At 33.2% G+C, this 17,369-nt stretch overlaps 3 protein-coding genes across 4 annotated transcripts; all 3 read left to right on the forward strand.

Annotated features, from left to right (window-relative positions):
* Positions 1-3,393: 3,393 nt before the first annotated feature.
* Positions 3,394-4,219, forward strand: LOC142984249 (uncharacterized). Its single transcript, XM_076131720.1, has one exon. It carries the CDS (start codon positions 3,498-3,500, stop codon positions 4,032-4,034), a length of 537 nt encoding a protein of 178 aa, XP_075987835.1. The 5' UTR covers positions 3,394-3,497; the 3' UTR covers positions 4,035-4,219.
* Positions 4,220-4,302: 83 nt separating this feature from the next.
* Positions 4,303-8,611, forward strand: Glo1 (Glyoxalase 1). The gene is made up of 5 exons (XM_076131721.1): positions 4,303-4,442; positions 4,579-4,654; positions 6,294-6,517; positions 7,000-7,110; positions 7,658-8,611. Exons 2-5 carry the CDS (start codon positions 4,583-4,585, stop codon positions 7,776-7,778), a joined length of 528 nt encoding a protein of 175 aa, XP_075987836.1. The 5' UTR covers positions 4,303-4,442; positions 4,579-4,582; the 3' UTR covers positions 7,779-8,611.
* A 1,622-nt stretch (positions 8,612-10,233) lies between these two features.
* LOC142984240 (uncharacterized) lies at positions 10,234-16,829 on the forward strand. 2 transcript variants are annotated; one of them, XM_076131707.1, is made up of 6 exons: positions 10,234-10,371; positions 12,064-12,331; positions 12,843-13,045; positions 13,453-13,584; positions 14,318-14,390; positions 14,597-16,829. In XM_076131707.1, the coding sequence occupies exons 1-6, from the start codon at positions 10,324-10,326 to the stop codon at positions 16,747-16,749; spliced, it is 2,877 nt and encodes a 958-aa protein (XP_075987822.1). In that variant the 5' UTR covers positions 10,234-10,323; the 3' UTR covers positions 16,750-16,829. The 2 variants fall into 2 exon arrangements, with proteins under 2 accessions (XP_075987822.1, XP_075987823.1); XM_076131708.1 differs by lacking the exon at positions 13,453-13,584.
* Positions 16,830-17,369: the final 540 nt, after the last annotated feature.

A 17,369-nucleotide genomic window follows, 5' to 3' on the forward strand; every position in this document is an offset into this window, starting at 1 on the left:
GGTTTTCCAAGCTGTAGTCAATCGATTTTACAAAAAAGTGTACCAAAGAAGCGTCCATTCACTCATTCTCGTAATAGTTGCAATGTAGTTTCTAACAACAGTTCAGATACTAGCATTGAAGAAATTTTGGACTCTGATGAAGACGAAGATAATAAAAGAAAAAAAAAATAGTTTCAATAAATATATATATATATTAAATTAATTAAGTTAAAATAAATATATATATATTTATTTAAATATATGCAACAAATGCTTGTATACCGATTTAAAAAATATTCAAGATGTTTTGCGGCAGTTATACAAAAGGTTTATGACACCTGACTAATAAAAATATTCTCTAAATTGAAGGGCCAGGTTTGATATTCACGGAAATGTTTAATGAGATCTGAAAAATGGTAGTTTAAGTGTTTTTTTTTTTTTAATATCCGTTTTTATACAATTTTGGTTTGACTCACCAATTGAGCCATCGGCCTTCCTAAAGGTTTTTTAATGACTCAACTGTTGAGTCATTGGCCATGAATCGGTTAAATAATCTGATCGGCTAGATACTCATTTTTTTTAGTCGGTTAGACTTCTTATTGTTCATTGGCGTATTCGGTTCATTGGCAAATTTCTAGGTATATTAATATTGCATTATCATCAAAATAAAAGGTACATTTTAATTACATATCAAACGGAATACAACAAAGACGAAATTTCTAGGTATAAACATACAAACATTTCAAGTTAAATAAAAGGATATTTTACACAAAGTATTATAAAAGAATGGTGAGCATTATAATTAATTAATTTGTACGTAGACAACCCTCTCCCCTAGGGGATGGCTTTAAACCCTTTTGTTTTTAGCCAACTATTAATTTTACTACACCTACAGAAGTTTTTTCAAAAGAAAATAAAAAATCAAAGCACTTTCGCTTTACATTTTAAAGCTTTTAATGAATTTGTAGAATAACATTTTGTTTTATTTAGAATGGTAATGAACTGTGGTTAGACAGGTGAATTGTAAAAGGTTTTGGTTCGATGCTCGGGTTAAGCAAAAAGTTTTATATGGATATTTTGCAGATGAAGCTGGGGAGTGGCTAGCAGAAATGAGACATTTAATCTATGATAGGATTTTAAACTTGTTTAAAATATCATGAGCAAATTAAATTCAACTACAATTTTCAAGATTCAACAACAGCATAGTAGGTATTTGAAGAATACAGTTAAATAGATTTTTATGTATATTCGCGGCAGTGTTTCGGCCACATAGAGAATGCAATGAGAGAAGCAGTTTCAGTATACTGTTATAATAGGAGACGTCAGTTTGATTCTTACACGAAATCAATTCTCGAGATCAACAAATAAGTACGACTTTAAAAAAGATACACCTTTTGCATTCTTATTTTTGTGCTTGCTTGACATCTTTCTTCCGAGAAAAGAATTTTGTGAGTGCAAATAAGTATAAAAATGTATATTATTGTATATTTCCTTTAAAAACTTCAACTCAATGTCAGTATGTGAGTCGTCTCACAAAAAGATAGATCCAGCGAGAAAAATGTTTGAAACTTTAACCTAAATCGAAAAATCTTCAAAAATTCACAATATCTGCGTTCAAAACTTGCAGCGTCAGTCTAATTCAGGAATATTTACGAAACCTCGGTACGTTGTGTTATAGGAAAAATCTCGATATTATCATAAATCTTTTTCGGAGTAGAAGCGGAGGAAAAACATAGAAAACACTTACAATATTCTTGTATTATCTTTTAGAGGGTGAAACGGAACGGCTGATGTGAAGATATTTCTGTTTGCCGAATGCACGCTCTCACACTCACAGAAAAAAAACTAAAAGTTAGAATAACTTTTGCCTATTAACCAACTACTACTAAAACTTTTTATAAGACGTATACCTACTGTTACGGACTTGGTATGCTTTCTTTTTTGAATTTCTACGTCATGAGGCTATAAAATATCTAAATTAATTAGGGTATTATTTAACATTTTTCCAATAGGAGTTCAGCCACAGGTGAGCGAATCGTTAATGTATTTTATATGTATTTATTTATACTATCGTGTATAACAGGCATTATATAAAAAATAAAATATAACCCATTACTGTTCCACTGCTGGGCAATGCACATAATATAGCGGGTTGTAAAACAAACATTTAACAATAAACCATTCAATTTCATTTTAAAGCGAGAATTCGCAGCCAAAAACAACCATTTAAATAAAACAAATTCCCAGAACCTTCACAAAACGCAAACCGATACAAAAACACGCAATTCTCAGCAATAAATCCGGCAACATTCTTACATTTCCGTCGTATACATTCGAATCAAATCGATACGACTTTGATTATCCTTTTGCTCTCGTTCTCCTCATATTTTCACTGTAGCCAATTAAAACAAAAGCGAGGAGAGATGGCATCCGATTTAATTGGCATTTGATGTCATGACGTTTTATTGGCAACAAGCGCGCGTGTGGTTCTCTTCCGACATTTTCTGGAATGCCAGCCATTTTGAATTGAAACTACTTATTCGTTGCAATTCCTTTCGACGTTGTATTTTGTGTCCTATTTTCATTGAGAAATTCTTATGAAATGTCGTTTTGTTAAAATTCGAATTGAATCTTGTTTTAACGGTAAAGGAAACATCGTGAACATATCCAGCATTGCATGCCTGAAAGTTTTTAAGTAGAGTGTTCTTGGAGTAATGCTAAGTATCAAAAAGACGAATGCCTGACCAACAAAAAAGAAAAGGATAAACTTTCTTATTCTCATAAAAGAGATCTCTCTATCAGATCTGGAACTATACGCTAACTAAGATTATTATAGGTACCACACGTCGAATTAAGATGCTCTCTCCTTTTTTGAAGCCGGTTAAAAACATCAAAATATTAATCAAGGGAAATCGAGTGAACTAATTTGTACGAAATTTGTCTGTTTTTTTAAACACAGGCGGAGTTGCCATGTTATACTATGAATTAGGTTATCCCGCAGTAACGAGATGATCCTAATGACACAATAAATAGATAGTTAATCTTACACCGGACGTGGCTTAGGTCTCAGGCTTTTGGAATTTTGCCAGCTATGCTTCCAACCTACACGTGAATACCTAGGCTATATAGTTAAAGACTGCTTTAATCTAGGATGGATTAAGATGGATTAACCGGAGAACGTATTTTTTATACTTTTTTATCTTGTATGCTTAACTGTTAAAACATCGAATAAAAGTCAGTTATTATAATGAAATTAGTAAATAATACATTGATATTAATTTATAACTCAATTACTACTAGCATCCATTTCAACTTTCAATACGATTTTGAAGATATAACAAAATAATTTAGGGGTCTATTTTTAAACGAATTTATAAATGTCATAACGACGTCAAACGGTCAAATTCCTTATGTCAAACTTTAAGTTTTGTAAACAAACAACAATATAAAACTTTTTTATTTCTATTGTGTGAACTTGTGCTATCAATAATACATGCTAAAACAATAAAGGTACGTGAATGAGTGACAATACAATGGAAAATTTCCAACAATGTCCTCTAAAATTGCACATTCAAGACATATTTCGCGCCAAAACATCAGACAACAAATACATCTATGAATTATTCGGAATGACATTCAAGAATGTAATGATACACGGCGTAATTACATCTATCTACAATACATCAGACACCACAACGAATATGGAGCTCTCCGACGCTACGGGATCTGTTCAAATTTATTATGATAGCACGAAGAGTAATACAAATACATCACCCGCCATTTTGAAAGATTTATATTATGGGTTTTCTGTAGCAACGAGATCAGGCAATGACAACGTAACCATTATGTCTACTTTGTTGGACCGTATGTCGAAAAAGCCTATTAATTTCGCAGAGGGAGAGTATTTGAGTGTTGTCGGAGATATTTTTGTTGATGACAAAAGTGTGAGAATGGTTTCGGCGTACGATTGTACAAAAACATCTGTTGAAAGAGATATTGCATGGATTGAAGAACTTCGATATTTATATGAAAAGTATTATCTACGAAATAAATAACTGTAAATAAGTTAAAACTAGTCAATAAATAGTATAGTTATATTTTAATTTGCATTTTATTCTCCAAAATACATTTGCTTAGCATTTAACTATTCTGCATATAACGAAACACAGAATTACGAGTTCAGCAAAAACAATCTAAGAATAAATTGAAATAATGGATGTTGTATGTTAATTTTTATCAATATTTGGGCGATTAACAAATTGTAATTGGCATATTAATTGAATTCTTAACAATAATATAATATTTACAAGTTCATTAGTGTCGTTCCGTTCGCGTTCCAACAGCATTCAGTCTGTGTCTGTGGGACTGTATATTTGACAGACGTCAAAACGTTCTGAGCAAAGATTACAAAACTTCTATTCAACATTTTTTAAAGTTTTCGCTCATCGTTTTATTGTAACCACGTAAGTTACAGTGTGATTTAATTAATATTTTATTCTATTTAACAAATAAGATATAGTCAGTCCTATTCTTTTCACTTTATTTACAGTTCGGTGTTTAGAGGTTACATTGGTAAATCATTTTTGTTTTTCTAAACAGAATCATGGCGAGCCAGGAAGGGATTTCTCCTCAAGAAATTGAGGCTTTATGTCAAACACCTGATCCTTCCACCAGGGTGAGTAATATTGTCATTTATCGAAGCATTTCATACAGTTATAATCCAAAGTTTTCAAAGGCATTAGTAGTGTATAAATAATTAATGTGCCGGCTTTATAAAATCCATATTACTGCTTTATTAATGGAGTAACATTTAAAATTCCCAAGGTTTTGTTGCCTTAGTAATTCTTTCACACTTCAAAGTTTTCATAGTATAAAGCTTTTTAAAAATCATGTAGGTATACTAAGCATGACTGTGAACTTATTTTAAATTAATTCTTAGTCATAAGCTACCACAAAACTAAACTATTCTTATAGGGCTATCCTTCCCCCTTTCCGAGCTAGTGGTTAAATCAGTAATTGTAAGGTCTATCATAAATGTCTACAAACAATTTCATTTTCAAAATAAGGATATCAAATAAACCTTTAACTATTTATAATATTAAGTGAAGAAAAGTACATAAATTTAACATTTAAAGCAAACCAAATCTTTGTCGAACACTATGTAATAAAAATGCTGATTGCTACTTATATTCTGATAAGAAATATATGTCAGTCATAGGTATGTTTTCATGTTTTTAATAGCTGATAACTAATCATCTATTGTAGTAGATAAGGTTGTTTGTTATAAACTCTTTAATTAATACTTAAATTATATAATGATAATTGCCTCTTTGGTGTGGTCGGTAGTGTATGTAACTGGTAACCATGCAGTCTCGGCTTCAACTTCCTGGTTGGGCAAAGTGCTACTCAATTTTGATGTAGGCACCATACTCTAGTTGTAAATTGGTACCAAACTTTTACCATTGAATGGCAATAGGCTTGCCCACTATTACATGGGACTGAAATGGTACTGAAAGTACAAAACGTTTGTTCCAGGGAACTAGGCACCAACATTTTCATTTAAACTGATATTCATGTGATCTGTAATACAATTTTGTTGTTTGGTTATAGTTATACTTTTGGCCTTTGACCCAAGTGGACAAACAGGACAGAACTGTTCAATCTGATTCAGATTTTATTAATATTGTGGTTAAATATTCATAGTATTAGGTATAGCTCCTTCCATATAAAAATAATACAAAGTAAATACCTGCTGGCCTCAATTAAATGCTAAAGAATATGTAACACAGAATCATTAGTTTAATTATCATTTAAAGTCCATCAATTTGTAATTACATTTCATTATCAATGCCCTATGACATTAACTGATTGTCCAAATTAATGTGTTATGTAACCATTGTTACACAACTTTTTATGTATTAATTAGAGGTTATTAAGACATAACTAAATGCAGCATTTTTAGAACTATGACTCTCTTTAGTATCTTCAAAGACTAATGCTGGTTATTATTATTAAGATTCATTGTTCTTTCAGTTAATATAACGAAACTTTATTTATTTGTTAAAATGACCTCTTGCTGTATGCGTGTTCCCATGCTGTACAGGTCAATGGGCTTATAGATAATGGGTTTCATTTGATTTGTAGATCTCCAAAAAGTGTTTCCTTGTTATAATAGACAAATTCATTGTAAATATCTGTTGTTAAGGAATGTCAAATGCACTGAGTATCAAATAAACCTTTATCACTGATTCTAGAACAAGAATACTAAGTTAAATATCATTTTCAGAAATTAATATTAAACTTTCTCTTTCCAGGACTTCATGTTCCAACAAACGATGTACCGTATCAAAGACCCTCGCAAGTCCATACCGTTCTACACCGGAGTCCTCGGCATGACTCTACTCAAGCAGCTCCACTTCCCCGACATGAAGTTCTCACTGTTCTTCATGGGTTATGAGAATGCTGGAGAGATACCGTCTGATGAGGCCACCAGGACTGCCTGGGCTATGACCAGGAAAGCTACTTTGGAGCTGACTTAGTGAGTAAATATTGAAATTATAGCTTTTTGATGGTTTATTATATAACTTTAACATGGCTATGTCTATAGGCTCGCTCCCTATTATATGGGACTAACATTGTGAATGGGGATTTGTAGGTATTTCATACACCTCTGACCTCTGCCTACATGTATGTATGTAATATTAGATTACTTGGTAGTGTGTGAACACGGTTTAAGTTCTTAAATTAGGCTTTGCTTGAGATAAGAGATTCTCGAAAATATTATTAAGCAATATACAACAACTATTGATAGGGACCCTTGGGAATAAAAAGTTATGGATTTCCAGTTGAGGCAGAGTAGAATATTGCTATGAATGTTTTATTGTTAAAAACTTTGCTTTTGTCTGATAAATAAAAAAGACTAAAATATGAGTAAAAAAGTCTGTCTCTTTCTTACACCATATCAAGTATAAATTATAGTAAAAACTTCTATACTAATCACAAAATTATCAATTTTCGCAGTAACTGGGGCACAGAGAGCGACGACTGTAGCTACCACAATGGCAACTCAGACCCGCGGGGCTTCGGTCACATCGGTATATTAGTGCGCAACGTTGATGAGGCTTGTGCACGGTAAGTTTAATAGTTTAATTGCGTAAATTGTAGGTGTATTTAACCTATGTGTTTCTTTACGAGACATACTTAGACTATTCTGTTTTTAGAATAGCGCCATCTATTGAAAGTAGTAGTAAGCTGGTAGCGTTTGTATTACGCAATGACATGTGGTTCCAAAATGTCACTGAAGATGGCGTTATGAAACGTTGTACGAGCAGCAAGCGATTGCTTACTATTTAGAACTTTAATAAACTATTATTTAAACAAGACAAATATCAATCAATAACACCAAAAGTAAATTTTAGCCATTTCTATGCTATAGTTGATCACGAATACACTGTAAGAATATTTTTAGAAGTCAAGTATTTATTTGTAAGCTCTATGCTTCTCAACTATCTCTCCCTTCTTTTTTAAACACCTACTTCATTTGTGCATCTTAGGTAAATTGGTAGAAAATGCATTAAGCATTAAGTCCGCCTATATACAACTTTCTATATAAAGTTTAAAATAAATAGATTTATCTACATTTGCTAGGTGTATCAATAATTTCACATTAATATTTCAGATTCGAGCAACAAGGAGTGAAGTTCATAAAGCGTCCGAACGACGGCAAGATGAAGGGTCTGGCCTTCATCCAGGACCCTGACGGCTACTGGATAGAGATCTTCACCAGCAATGTGGTTTAAACAGTGTGTAAATAACTAAGGTACAGTGTAGTAACGATAGTGAAACACTAACGGAGTATTTTGCTAGGCTAAAGCTATTTAACGAAAAAAGAAAACTACTAAACCGATGAAAAGTTCGTTCTAAATGATTTAGCAATTTTAAAATGTTTCATTCATTAGAATTAAATTTTAATTATAACGAAACGACTTCGTATTTGATAAATACTTATTTTACTCCGAGAACTAGGTATACTATGCGATTTCAGAAGCGACTAGCCGCACAGCATAACTTGACCCATTGAAATTCCTCTTAAAAAGTTCCCTGAGTGTATTTGATTTTTATGAAAGTCCCAAAAAACTTAACCGTCGATTTTAGTGATAGTGGTTTTAAAATGGTACTTATTTAATGTTCTAAATGGTCACCCATCCAAATATCTACCTAAACTACACTGTACCAAACAATACTATAACAAAAATGCCATTCTAAAAATATCTTGTCCAATCCCATCATTGGGCATAGTTCATAAGATAATTAATCATTTTCACTTAGATAGATATAATACTGTCCCACTGCTGGGCAAAAATTGTTTTATTATTAAGTAATGTGAGTGATAATAAGTAATACAAAAATTGTTTCCCCACTATTGGGCAAAATGGAATTGACGTTAAATTAACCTTACAGCTGGGCAATATTATCTTTGTTTGGTTTTCATGCCCACTGTTGGGCAAAGATGTATATTGTGATTGATAATTATAAGAATATTTTTTGTATTTATTTGTTAAAATGTATTGTATTGGTTATATTTGTATCTTTTGTGCAATTATCATGTGAATATATAATAATGTTATTATAATACAGTATTTTTATTTGTATCATAGAGTTCAAAACATTTTTTAACAATTTGCCGAAGTGAAATTTTATTATGACCTAAAAATTAGTTTTGTAGTTGATATAATAATTCTATCGTTCAGAAAATAATGTTTACAATCATACGTACATAATATCACGTCAGTTATACCCGAAGGTGTAGGCAGAGGTTTATAAAACACACCCACTTTTAACAATGTTAGTCTCATGTAATAGAGGACGAGTCTATTGCTATACACCAGGCACGTTACCAAACTCCGGTTTACTATTGAGAAAATATTCTAATATAAATTAGAAAAGACCCGTAGTACTTTGCCGACCCGGGAAACTAACCCTAGCCTTGATGATAAGTTGTTTTATTGTTCTATTTAGATGGTTTTTCTAAATCAGTGTCTGATTGTGCACTAGTTTGGAATTCAAAATTACGTAAACCGGCAGTTTATATACTTTTTCATCTTTTCTTATTATAAAAAGACAAACTTCCGCACTAAGAATAATTACTCCTGTGTCGCAAGGACTTTTACAAACAACGAACACAAAGTACAACCAGACCCGAAACAACTATTGGTGGATGCACAAATTATTGTTCCGGATGAGAATCGAACCCACGACATTTTGACGCACTGGTAGTGACGTGGCGACCATCTTAACCACTGCGCCACGGAGGTCGTCGTTCAAAAACCTTGACCTTCAGTATACACGTGTTCCGTTACAATTAGTTTGATATAGAAGTGTTTCTGAACGTAGATCATTACTTCAAATATGATATCATGTTAGTTATAATAAAATGTCGATTTAACGGATTTACGCCGTTACGGATCTTTTTGTTTAATGGCAAAGATTAATGTTTTGTAGACAGGCCAGGCTCAATAAATTTTCTCTAATAGGAATGTGTCTGAAATGTACTTTAACGTGTGCATTTTTTGTAGCTACACTACACTAGCAAAAAAAATAAAACGCTCCTATATTTAAAAAAATAGGTACCTAGTGCTTTTAATGGGTTATACAATATATTATACTTTACAATGCTGAAAACCCCTATAGTTGAGGCTCTGAAAACTTACTGTAAATATAGTGCCTAATTCTCCCTTTTCAGAAATTCTAACTGGTAGTTAAAGGGGCGGTTAATGAAAAAGAATAAACTTTGCACATTAATTTACAGAACACAAATTTTGTAAGTTTTTCAACATCAGTCTTTGTTTACATAAAATACCACCAGAGGGAGCTATTTCTCCCTTGCTATTATAGCCATAATTCCCTTTGAGATTGCCTTAAAATCTTTAAAGGACTCCGTTCTTTACACCATACATACTAACATACATAAAGTCACACCTTTTTCCCAGATTTAGAATTTTTTCATAAGGAGTTTTATCAAGATTTGAAACGTTTGGTTTGATAGTATTACCTACAAATGCAATTATATAAACACGCTAACTCACATAGGGGTAAGTACGCTACTTGGTACGATCCTTACAAACTTCCCTTACCTCATTCACATCCATACATCTTGTTATACACAAAATCAGTTCTGCAAAATAATAATTTCCTCTCAAATGAATCCATATAACATTATTTCACGCTTCAAATAACGATGCGAAATATATTTATTGTGTATATAACAAGCCGTTCAATGTAAATTATATTCAGTCGCGTAAGGACCATCATTGGCGCATTTTGGATTTAAATGTTTGGTCAAACATGAATTTACTATGGAGTAGCTTCTGCGTTTTACTAATTACTGTTTTGGTAAGTAAAGTACAATTATAAATTAATAAATTTTAACCCAATTCTGTCCCACTGCTGGGCAAGTGTCTCCTCCCGTAATAAAGGAAGGGTTAGGCATTGAGTCCACCACGCTGGCCAATTGCGGGTTGGGAAAGTAAAAATTAATTAAATATATATCCTGAGATAGTCGAGTGGCATAAGTTGTCACCAAGTGGTCGACGGTTCGAACCTGAGGCATCACATCAAATCCCCAATCCGCACCTGGCCAGCGTGGTAGACTCAAGGCCTCACCCTTCCCTCGTTGTAGAGGAGACCTTGCCCTTAGTTAAAGAAAATTGTACTTATATTTAAATTGGATATACCTATAATATCAAGCCTAATTCTCATGAAGACAAGTACCTAGGTAAGTATGACTGTGTCAATAATAAACGTAAGTCATAATCGTCTAATGGTGATGATAGGGTGCTTTCGTGTAAGGTCTAAGTAGTTCTATGTTACTCTCAATCAATTTAAAAACTGTTTATAAGTAAAAAAGATGAAACACTGTTATTAATCGAAGCTTGCAGGACGTTTATTAAGAAAGTAAATACTTTTATACTTTTGTGTTTATCTTTATATATATAATTCTTCTGTAAGTGTGTATGTCACTGAACTTCTCTTAAACGACTGGACCGATTTTGATGAAATTTTTTGTGTGTGTTCAAGGGGATCTGAGTATGGTTTAGATTATTAAAACAAGTTAAAAATTTTCAAATTAAAGACGTGTAGACAGGACAACGTCTGTCGGGTCCGCTAGTTAACTATATTAACAAAACCTATGTAATTTTATAGCAAGCTTTTTTTAATGAGTTTTGTTTAGGAATCCGATGTCATGCTCAAAGGTGCCCTAAGTTATCAATCTTGTTTCTGAAAGTCGGTTTTTGTCCTGAATTCCATACATACATAATATTAAATACTACTACTTTATCTTTATATATTTAGTTATGTTGTTGAATAGTTTCTGCAGCTATTTGTAAAATTAAATTGTTTTATTTAGTCCCAATATAGCGTGAAAATGGGGGATAATTGAACATGATTTATATTAGTTTAAATTGTATGACGAATGAAATATTGAAATATCTACAATTTGAAATGGATTATACTGAAATTCTATTATGGTAGTTCGTTTTATGCTAAAAATATTACAAACACGCTTTGAAAGCACACAAATATGTATGTTTGTTTGAGGCTTCATGTCACAAAAGTTTAGGTAATGATAGAAACTCACGAAAATCCTACGTTTATCTTATTAATCCTAAGTTTTTTTTGATAAGTTTGCAGCGCTGATGATTATTCAAAACCAGCATTTCTGTAAACCTCATCTCAAGCCGGCTCGCCGGTTCTAGTCGATCGTGCAATGGGTAGAATAAATTTCTAGTTTCTGCTTAGAAACTAGTAGCTTACGGTTTAGAGCCTATTTTACAAGCAAATTTTAGTTTAACTTATTCCGTTCTTTGCAACGTATTGATTCGCTTGCCGGTTAAATATAATGAGCATCTCATATTAAGATAAGTAATTCTTCTTCTTATCGTATGGTAAGTAACCTAGTGTCAAAGTTATTCAAGCCGCCCGCCTTCGACGTGGCTTAACGACTGTTATCTTAATTTATAACAACCGGGACCGATAGAATACTTACTAAATCAAATACAAAAGATTAATCTTAACATTTTCTAGCACATCAACGCACTAAAACTCCTGCCAGCCGAAAGGACAGTGATAAAACAGAATGGTACAACTCGTACCATTTCCCGCTACCTCCTCGTACCCCAAGAAGACAAAGAGCTGAGCTCTGACACTGGCTTGAAGAAGTTCCTTCAGGAGTTCGACATTGGGACTGACAATGGTGACGGGAACAGTGTTGATAGATACCGCATTTATATAAAGAGGCGGCTGAAGAATAGGGGGCGAGGGAAGTCTGAGGCCGTGGGTGAAGATGTTTCAGGTATGTTATTGGGTTAACTGAAGGCTAGAATGTGAAAAAAATGTCGCCCTGAACCAACTAGCGTGATTGTTTTACTTTGCAACTAGCCAATTGCCAGGGTTTGATAATAGTGTCCAATCGTGTGCATGCACTTGGACACCATTTTAGTACACTCTCTATTCCAGCTCTTTCTCGTTAGATAGAATATAGAAGAAGATTAAACTTACATACTCTGGGCAATAGTTATCGTTCCTTTACCGTACCTTACATGTCACTAACGAAATATTTAACAAACGAGTGAGGTTTGAATTGATAGTGTTTTTTATTTCCACCAAGCCATGGATACTCAGATAACACTAAACAGCAAAAGTTTCTCAACCGATAAATTGAGTTTACTTCACAGATGGGTGTGATAAAGGTGGCACAGTATAGCGACGACTGACGTAAACGGGAAAAGACTTTACCCAGCAGTGGATCGATGAATTTGATTGTCAATAAAGCAAAATGGATAGCTTTGAATATTTTTTTACAGTTTCAGAAAGAAATTCAGCAGTAGTTAACGAAGACATTCAGAAGGTTGCCTTTGAAAACGTACAAGCGGTTGAAGCTGACAACGTGCAGAGCGTGGATGCTGTGGTGAATGAGAGTGAAGATGTTAGAGAAGAGGTTAACAATAATGAGTATGCACAGTTAAGGAGCGGTCCCGGACAGAGTGTTTCGAGAGGAAGTTCTTTGGTAAGTTAAATGTTTATACAACTTTTTTAGAGAATTGTAGTTGAAATTTTAGGTAATATGTCTATTGGGACTTATGTATTGGAGATTTGTGGAGTGATTTTATATCATGTTTGGTTATGTCGAAGAAGAAAAGTAGGTTTTAAGTTCATATTAAAATGTGGAGTAAGTAGATCTTGGAATCGTAGGTTTCGCCCATCGTAAATTATGTTAAAAGCCAATGTTTTAGAAGTTATCTAAGGAATTTAAAGGGGATAGATTTTGTATTAATAAAAAAGCTTAACAGATTTTTTCCGGTTGTAACGTTCATAATATATAATTATTATTATTTCATTAATAGAATTTTAACTCTCCTTAATTAATAGACAGAAACTATAACAAGATATTAAGTGGATTTCTCATATTTCTAGCGTATCCGCTACAAACTACCCGGCCTAGTATTCCCGCCGGGTAAAGCCAAACATCTCAATTCACACAAGATTCGTTTCATCAGTCCAGCACACAACTTAGGAAAATATGGACCTTATTCCCTAACTCACAAGGTTTGAAATTCTTGCCAAGAAGCTCTGCTTTCACTATTTCTGAATAAGAGATGTTTAGATTATTTGGTGGAGTAATAACAGTAGTTTGTATACATTTGCTGTCACTGTATCTATCGGATTAGTTAACTTATTTAAAGCCGTAAAACTGGTCTTAACTTTTGTAATCAGTCTTACATCTTGATTCTTGTTTGAATGGTTTTCTTGATTAGCGTTGATTTTAATCCTGTCTCAGTTTCTATTTTTATAATATGGGTACTTGGTTTAATAGTAATCCTAGTTCATATTATTCTAATATCTGAATTAAACGGGGTCTTTTGCCTATGGTGTCTGCCAGGTTATTTCAATATTTCTGTACCTCTGTTTTGACACCTCTGTATAAAAATGTAACTGTGATTTCTGTCAGTGTTTCTACAGGTTTTATGTTTTTGAACTTAAGTCTTGCTCCAGATTTAAGTCTTGTTATATTGGGTCTTTATTCTGTGGTTATATTTTATGCCCTATTATATAGTTTGTTTTCTGAAATCATTATTTTCGCTACTCGGATTCTTATAGTTCTTGGTACTTGTGTCTTAAAAACATGTTTTTATGTTTGTCTTGAGCCTTTTATATATTTTTGTCAAGTTGGTTGGTTAGATATTTTCTACAATTTTGTTACTTTATACCTCTATATTTTTGTTACTCAAATTAATGTTTTGATTTTGATTTATATGAAGTTATTTATATTATTTTACAGGCTGAGGTATCACAAGAGGCAGTAGTTCAACAAAATGGAATTTCTCAAGAAAGAGTTGTTGTTCCCAGTGAAGGTTAATAATTTTAATAAATCTGTTTTCAAATAATTATTCTAGGAATAGTTAGATTATATATATAAGAACTTAGCTTAACCTTAATTAATAATGACAATTAAAAATGAAGCTCTACATCATTACAGAATTCAAACCTGACTTAAACAAGTATAGATAAATGAAAAAAAACTACCTAAATATCATATTAACGAGCATCTATTTTTCAGAAGTTCAAAACGAAGTCAGCTTACAATCCGCGGTCCAATCAAACGTCAACGATGACGTCATCATATCACCTGTTCTTGAAGACCAACCAATAGTAAACAACAACGCAGCAACCGTAGAAGTAAATTCAGATGTAGCTTCAGAATCTTTAAACATCCAACAACAATCAAATAACATAGCAAGCGAATCTGTTGCTGCACAAGCCAATAAGCCAGGTGATGATGAAGAAACATTCCAAGAACTGCTATCAGCTATCCATGAATCGCCGGTCGAATTTTTAAAAGACCATATCGCTGGACTCAAAGACTCTGACGGGAAAATTATATCAGCACTTTTAGAACGTGATGGTCCAAACGGCTGGGAAGAATCTTCAGACCAACTTGACGATAATAATATTAAACCAGTTCCAATATCCGGTGATGTACAAGAAGATAGTGTAAAACTTGTTGATCTTTTGAAAGGAAATGTAAGATCAGAGTACACGGAAAATGTTCCTGATAATAGTCTCGTTTTCGATAACGCGAAATCTGGTGATGATGTCTCTGATATAAATCAAGCATCTAATGTAGAACTTTTAAGACAATTTGATAAAAATGTTACTGACACTGTTTTCGATGAATCAAATTACGATAATGCGAAACCAGGTGATGATGTGTCTTCCAGAGATAGTCAAGGATCTGATGCAGAGGTTTCAAGGGATGTTGTAGTCGAAGAAGATGTAGCAGAACCAAACACTGCAAATGTTGTTGACAATTCTTTTGTATTTAATGTACCGAATGACGATAACGTGAAAGTAGGTGATGATGTTTCTTACAGAGACAGTCAAGTATCTAATGCAGAAGTACCGAGCGATTTTGTAGTCGAAGGCGATAAGTCAGCTCAACCGTTCTCCGAAATTATTCCTGACAATTCCTTTGTATTCGATGTACCAAATAACGATAACGCGAAAGCAGGAGATGATGTTGCTTTTAGGAATGATCAAGGACCTGTAGATGATTCAAGACATCTGGATGTAGTTGGCGAAGATGCTGTTACATCTGAACCTGAAGTAAATAATGTCGAAAATTACAGTAAACTAGGAAATAATCCAGATCTATCTAGAGATTGGAATATCAATGTTCTTCAAATACCGGACGCTGGCCCCGTTGCTCCCAAATCGATAATTAACAACATTCTAGCTCTACTATGCCCGAAATGTTATCAAAGAATTCTACAAATTTCAGCTCATAAAGGTCGCCCACTCACTAATCCTTCTTTACAACAGATATTTAGCGTTTTATTACAATGGCAAAATGAGTTTAACGTCAATCAACAAAAAGTAAATCAGCAAATATCTCCAGATGTCAATCAGAACATCTTACAGTTTATAAAACAGATAATGAATCAACAATCAGGGCAAACACAGCCGGCTGATCAGAGTTTGATCAAAATTCTAGAAATTGTACTTCAAGGAGACGGGACAATACAACAACCTTCCCCAAATGTCCAATTATTTACTATAGAGAATCTCAGAAAAGTGCTACATGCATTAGAATTAAATGTTCAGACTTCACCAAATGTAGAAACAGCGAATTTATACAAGATTATCAAACTGATATTTGAGACGGCAAAGACTTACGAAGTGAACACACCGATTGGAAGCAATACTCCTTGGTACAATCAAGGTCCAGCGGACAACCCGGTAGTAAAATACGTCTTCAATTTACTCCATCAATCATGGCTGCAGGAAATAATGACGCAAATAGTGAAAAATAATTACAATTTGAAAGTCGTGAACAATCCTAAGTGGTCCAACATTTTAATAGCTTGGCAAATACCCGCACAGTTACTAGAACCAAATGCAGTTTTTGAAGACAATGACTTGAATTTGAATGTCCATGGTCACGTAGATGCGAATGGAATGAAACCAGACGATGCTAAAATTGTTCTTACTCTATTGAAGAAATATATACAGTATATTCAAGCTCATTATAGCCAGAAAGGTAGCGCAGATTTTAATCAAAATCAGAAGCAGATCTTGTATCGTATTTCAGTGTATTTACAACAAAGAGGCTACCAACTTCAATTCATTCAGGCCTTGATTCGTAAATTGTTTGAAATTCTAAGTTCTTACTCTTATATAAACCAGTCTAGCTGCTCAAATTCGGGACGATAATGTTATAGTTTATGTGAAATGTATGTATATAATTCATTTATAATGTGTAAAATATATTTTATGTATATTTGAGAATGGAATGTTTGTTTTATTTAATCCTGACAAAGAAAACATATCTACATATCGTATGCCTAGATAGAAAAGCAGTATCAGTTGTATCACGCAAAGTAAATAGAATAAACCAAGAATTATTAAACTTTCTATTTATTACAATTAACTCTGGGCTTGTAATAAAAATGTCGACGAAAATATGACGAAGCTGTCTATAATTATTTGAATGCTTTACCTCAAGAACTACGAGTACTAGACGTATTAAGATAAATATTGTTACACTCGATTCATGAGGGCCTAGAGTAGATGGATTTAACTATGAACGCTAGTAAAAATAAAGCATACAGTTATTGACCTGAGAGCTTAAATCCCTCAGGTTATAATACTAAAGAGCCTATTTGTAAAGCTAGATCACACCAAAGCGTAGGTATTCTAATATTCTCTTAAGATCGAATCTCCGATCTCGTGGTCTGTAATGACTATTGTCATTTTCATAGGAAAGCTGAAGTTATTTAATATCATTACGATCTTCGGGATCGTAGTAACCGAAAACACGACTAAAACCGCGG

The sequence above is a fragment of the Anticarsia gemmatalis genome, chromosome 26 (genome assembly GCF_050436995.1).
Source record: "Anticarsia gemmatalis isolate Benzon Research Colony breed Stoneville strain chromosome 26, ilAntGemm2 primary, whole genome shotgun sequence".
NCBI classification, from domain to species: Eukaryota; Metazoa; Arthropoda; class Insecta; order Lepidoptera; family Erebidae; genus Anticarsia; species Anticarsia gemmatalis.

Excerpts from the sequence above, each read along its gene's own strand:
- Glo1 (XM_076131721.1), top strand. The coding sequence starts at position 4,583 with ATGGCGAGCCAGGAAGGGATTTCTCCTCAAGAAATTGAGGCTTTATGT. Across the intron at positions 4,655-6,293 it reads CACCTGATCCTTCCACCAGG|GACTTCATGTTCCAACAAAC; the intron begins GTGAGTAATATT and ends TTCTCTTTCCAG. Across the intron at positions 7,111-7,657 it reads GTTGATGAGGCTTGTGCACG|ATTCGAGCAACAAGGAGTGA; the intron begins GTAAGTTTAATA and ends TTAATATTTCAG.
- LOC142984240 (XM_076131707.1), top strand. The coding sequence starts at position 10,324 with ATGAATTTACTATGGAGTAGCTTCTGCGTTTTACTAATTACTGTTTTG. Across the intron at positions 10,372-12,063 it reads TTTTACTAATTACTGTTTTG|CACATCAACGCACTAAAACT; the intron begins GTAAGTAAAGTA and ends AACATTTTCTAG. Across the intron at positions 12,332-12,842 it reads CGTGGGTGAAGATGTTTCAG|TTTCAGAAAGAAATTCAGCA; the intron begins GTATGTTATTGG and ends ATTTTTTTACAG.
- LOC142984249 (XM_076131720.1), top strand. The coding sequence starts at position 3,498 with ATGAGTGACAATACAATGGAAAATTTCCAACAATGTCCTCTAAAATTG.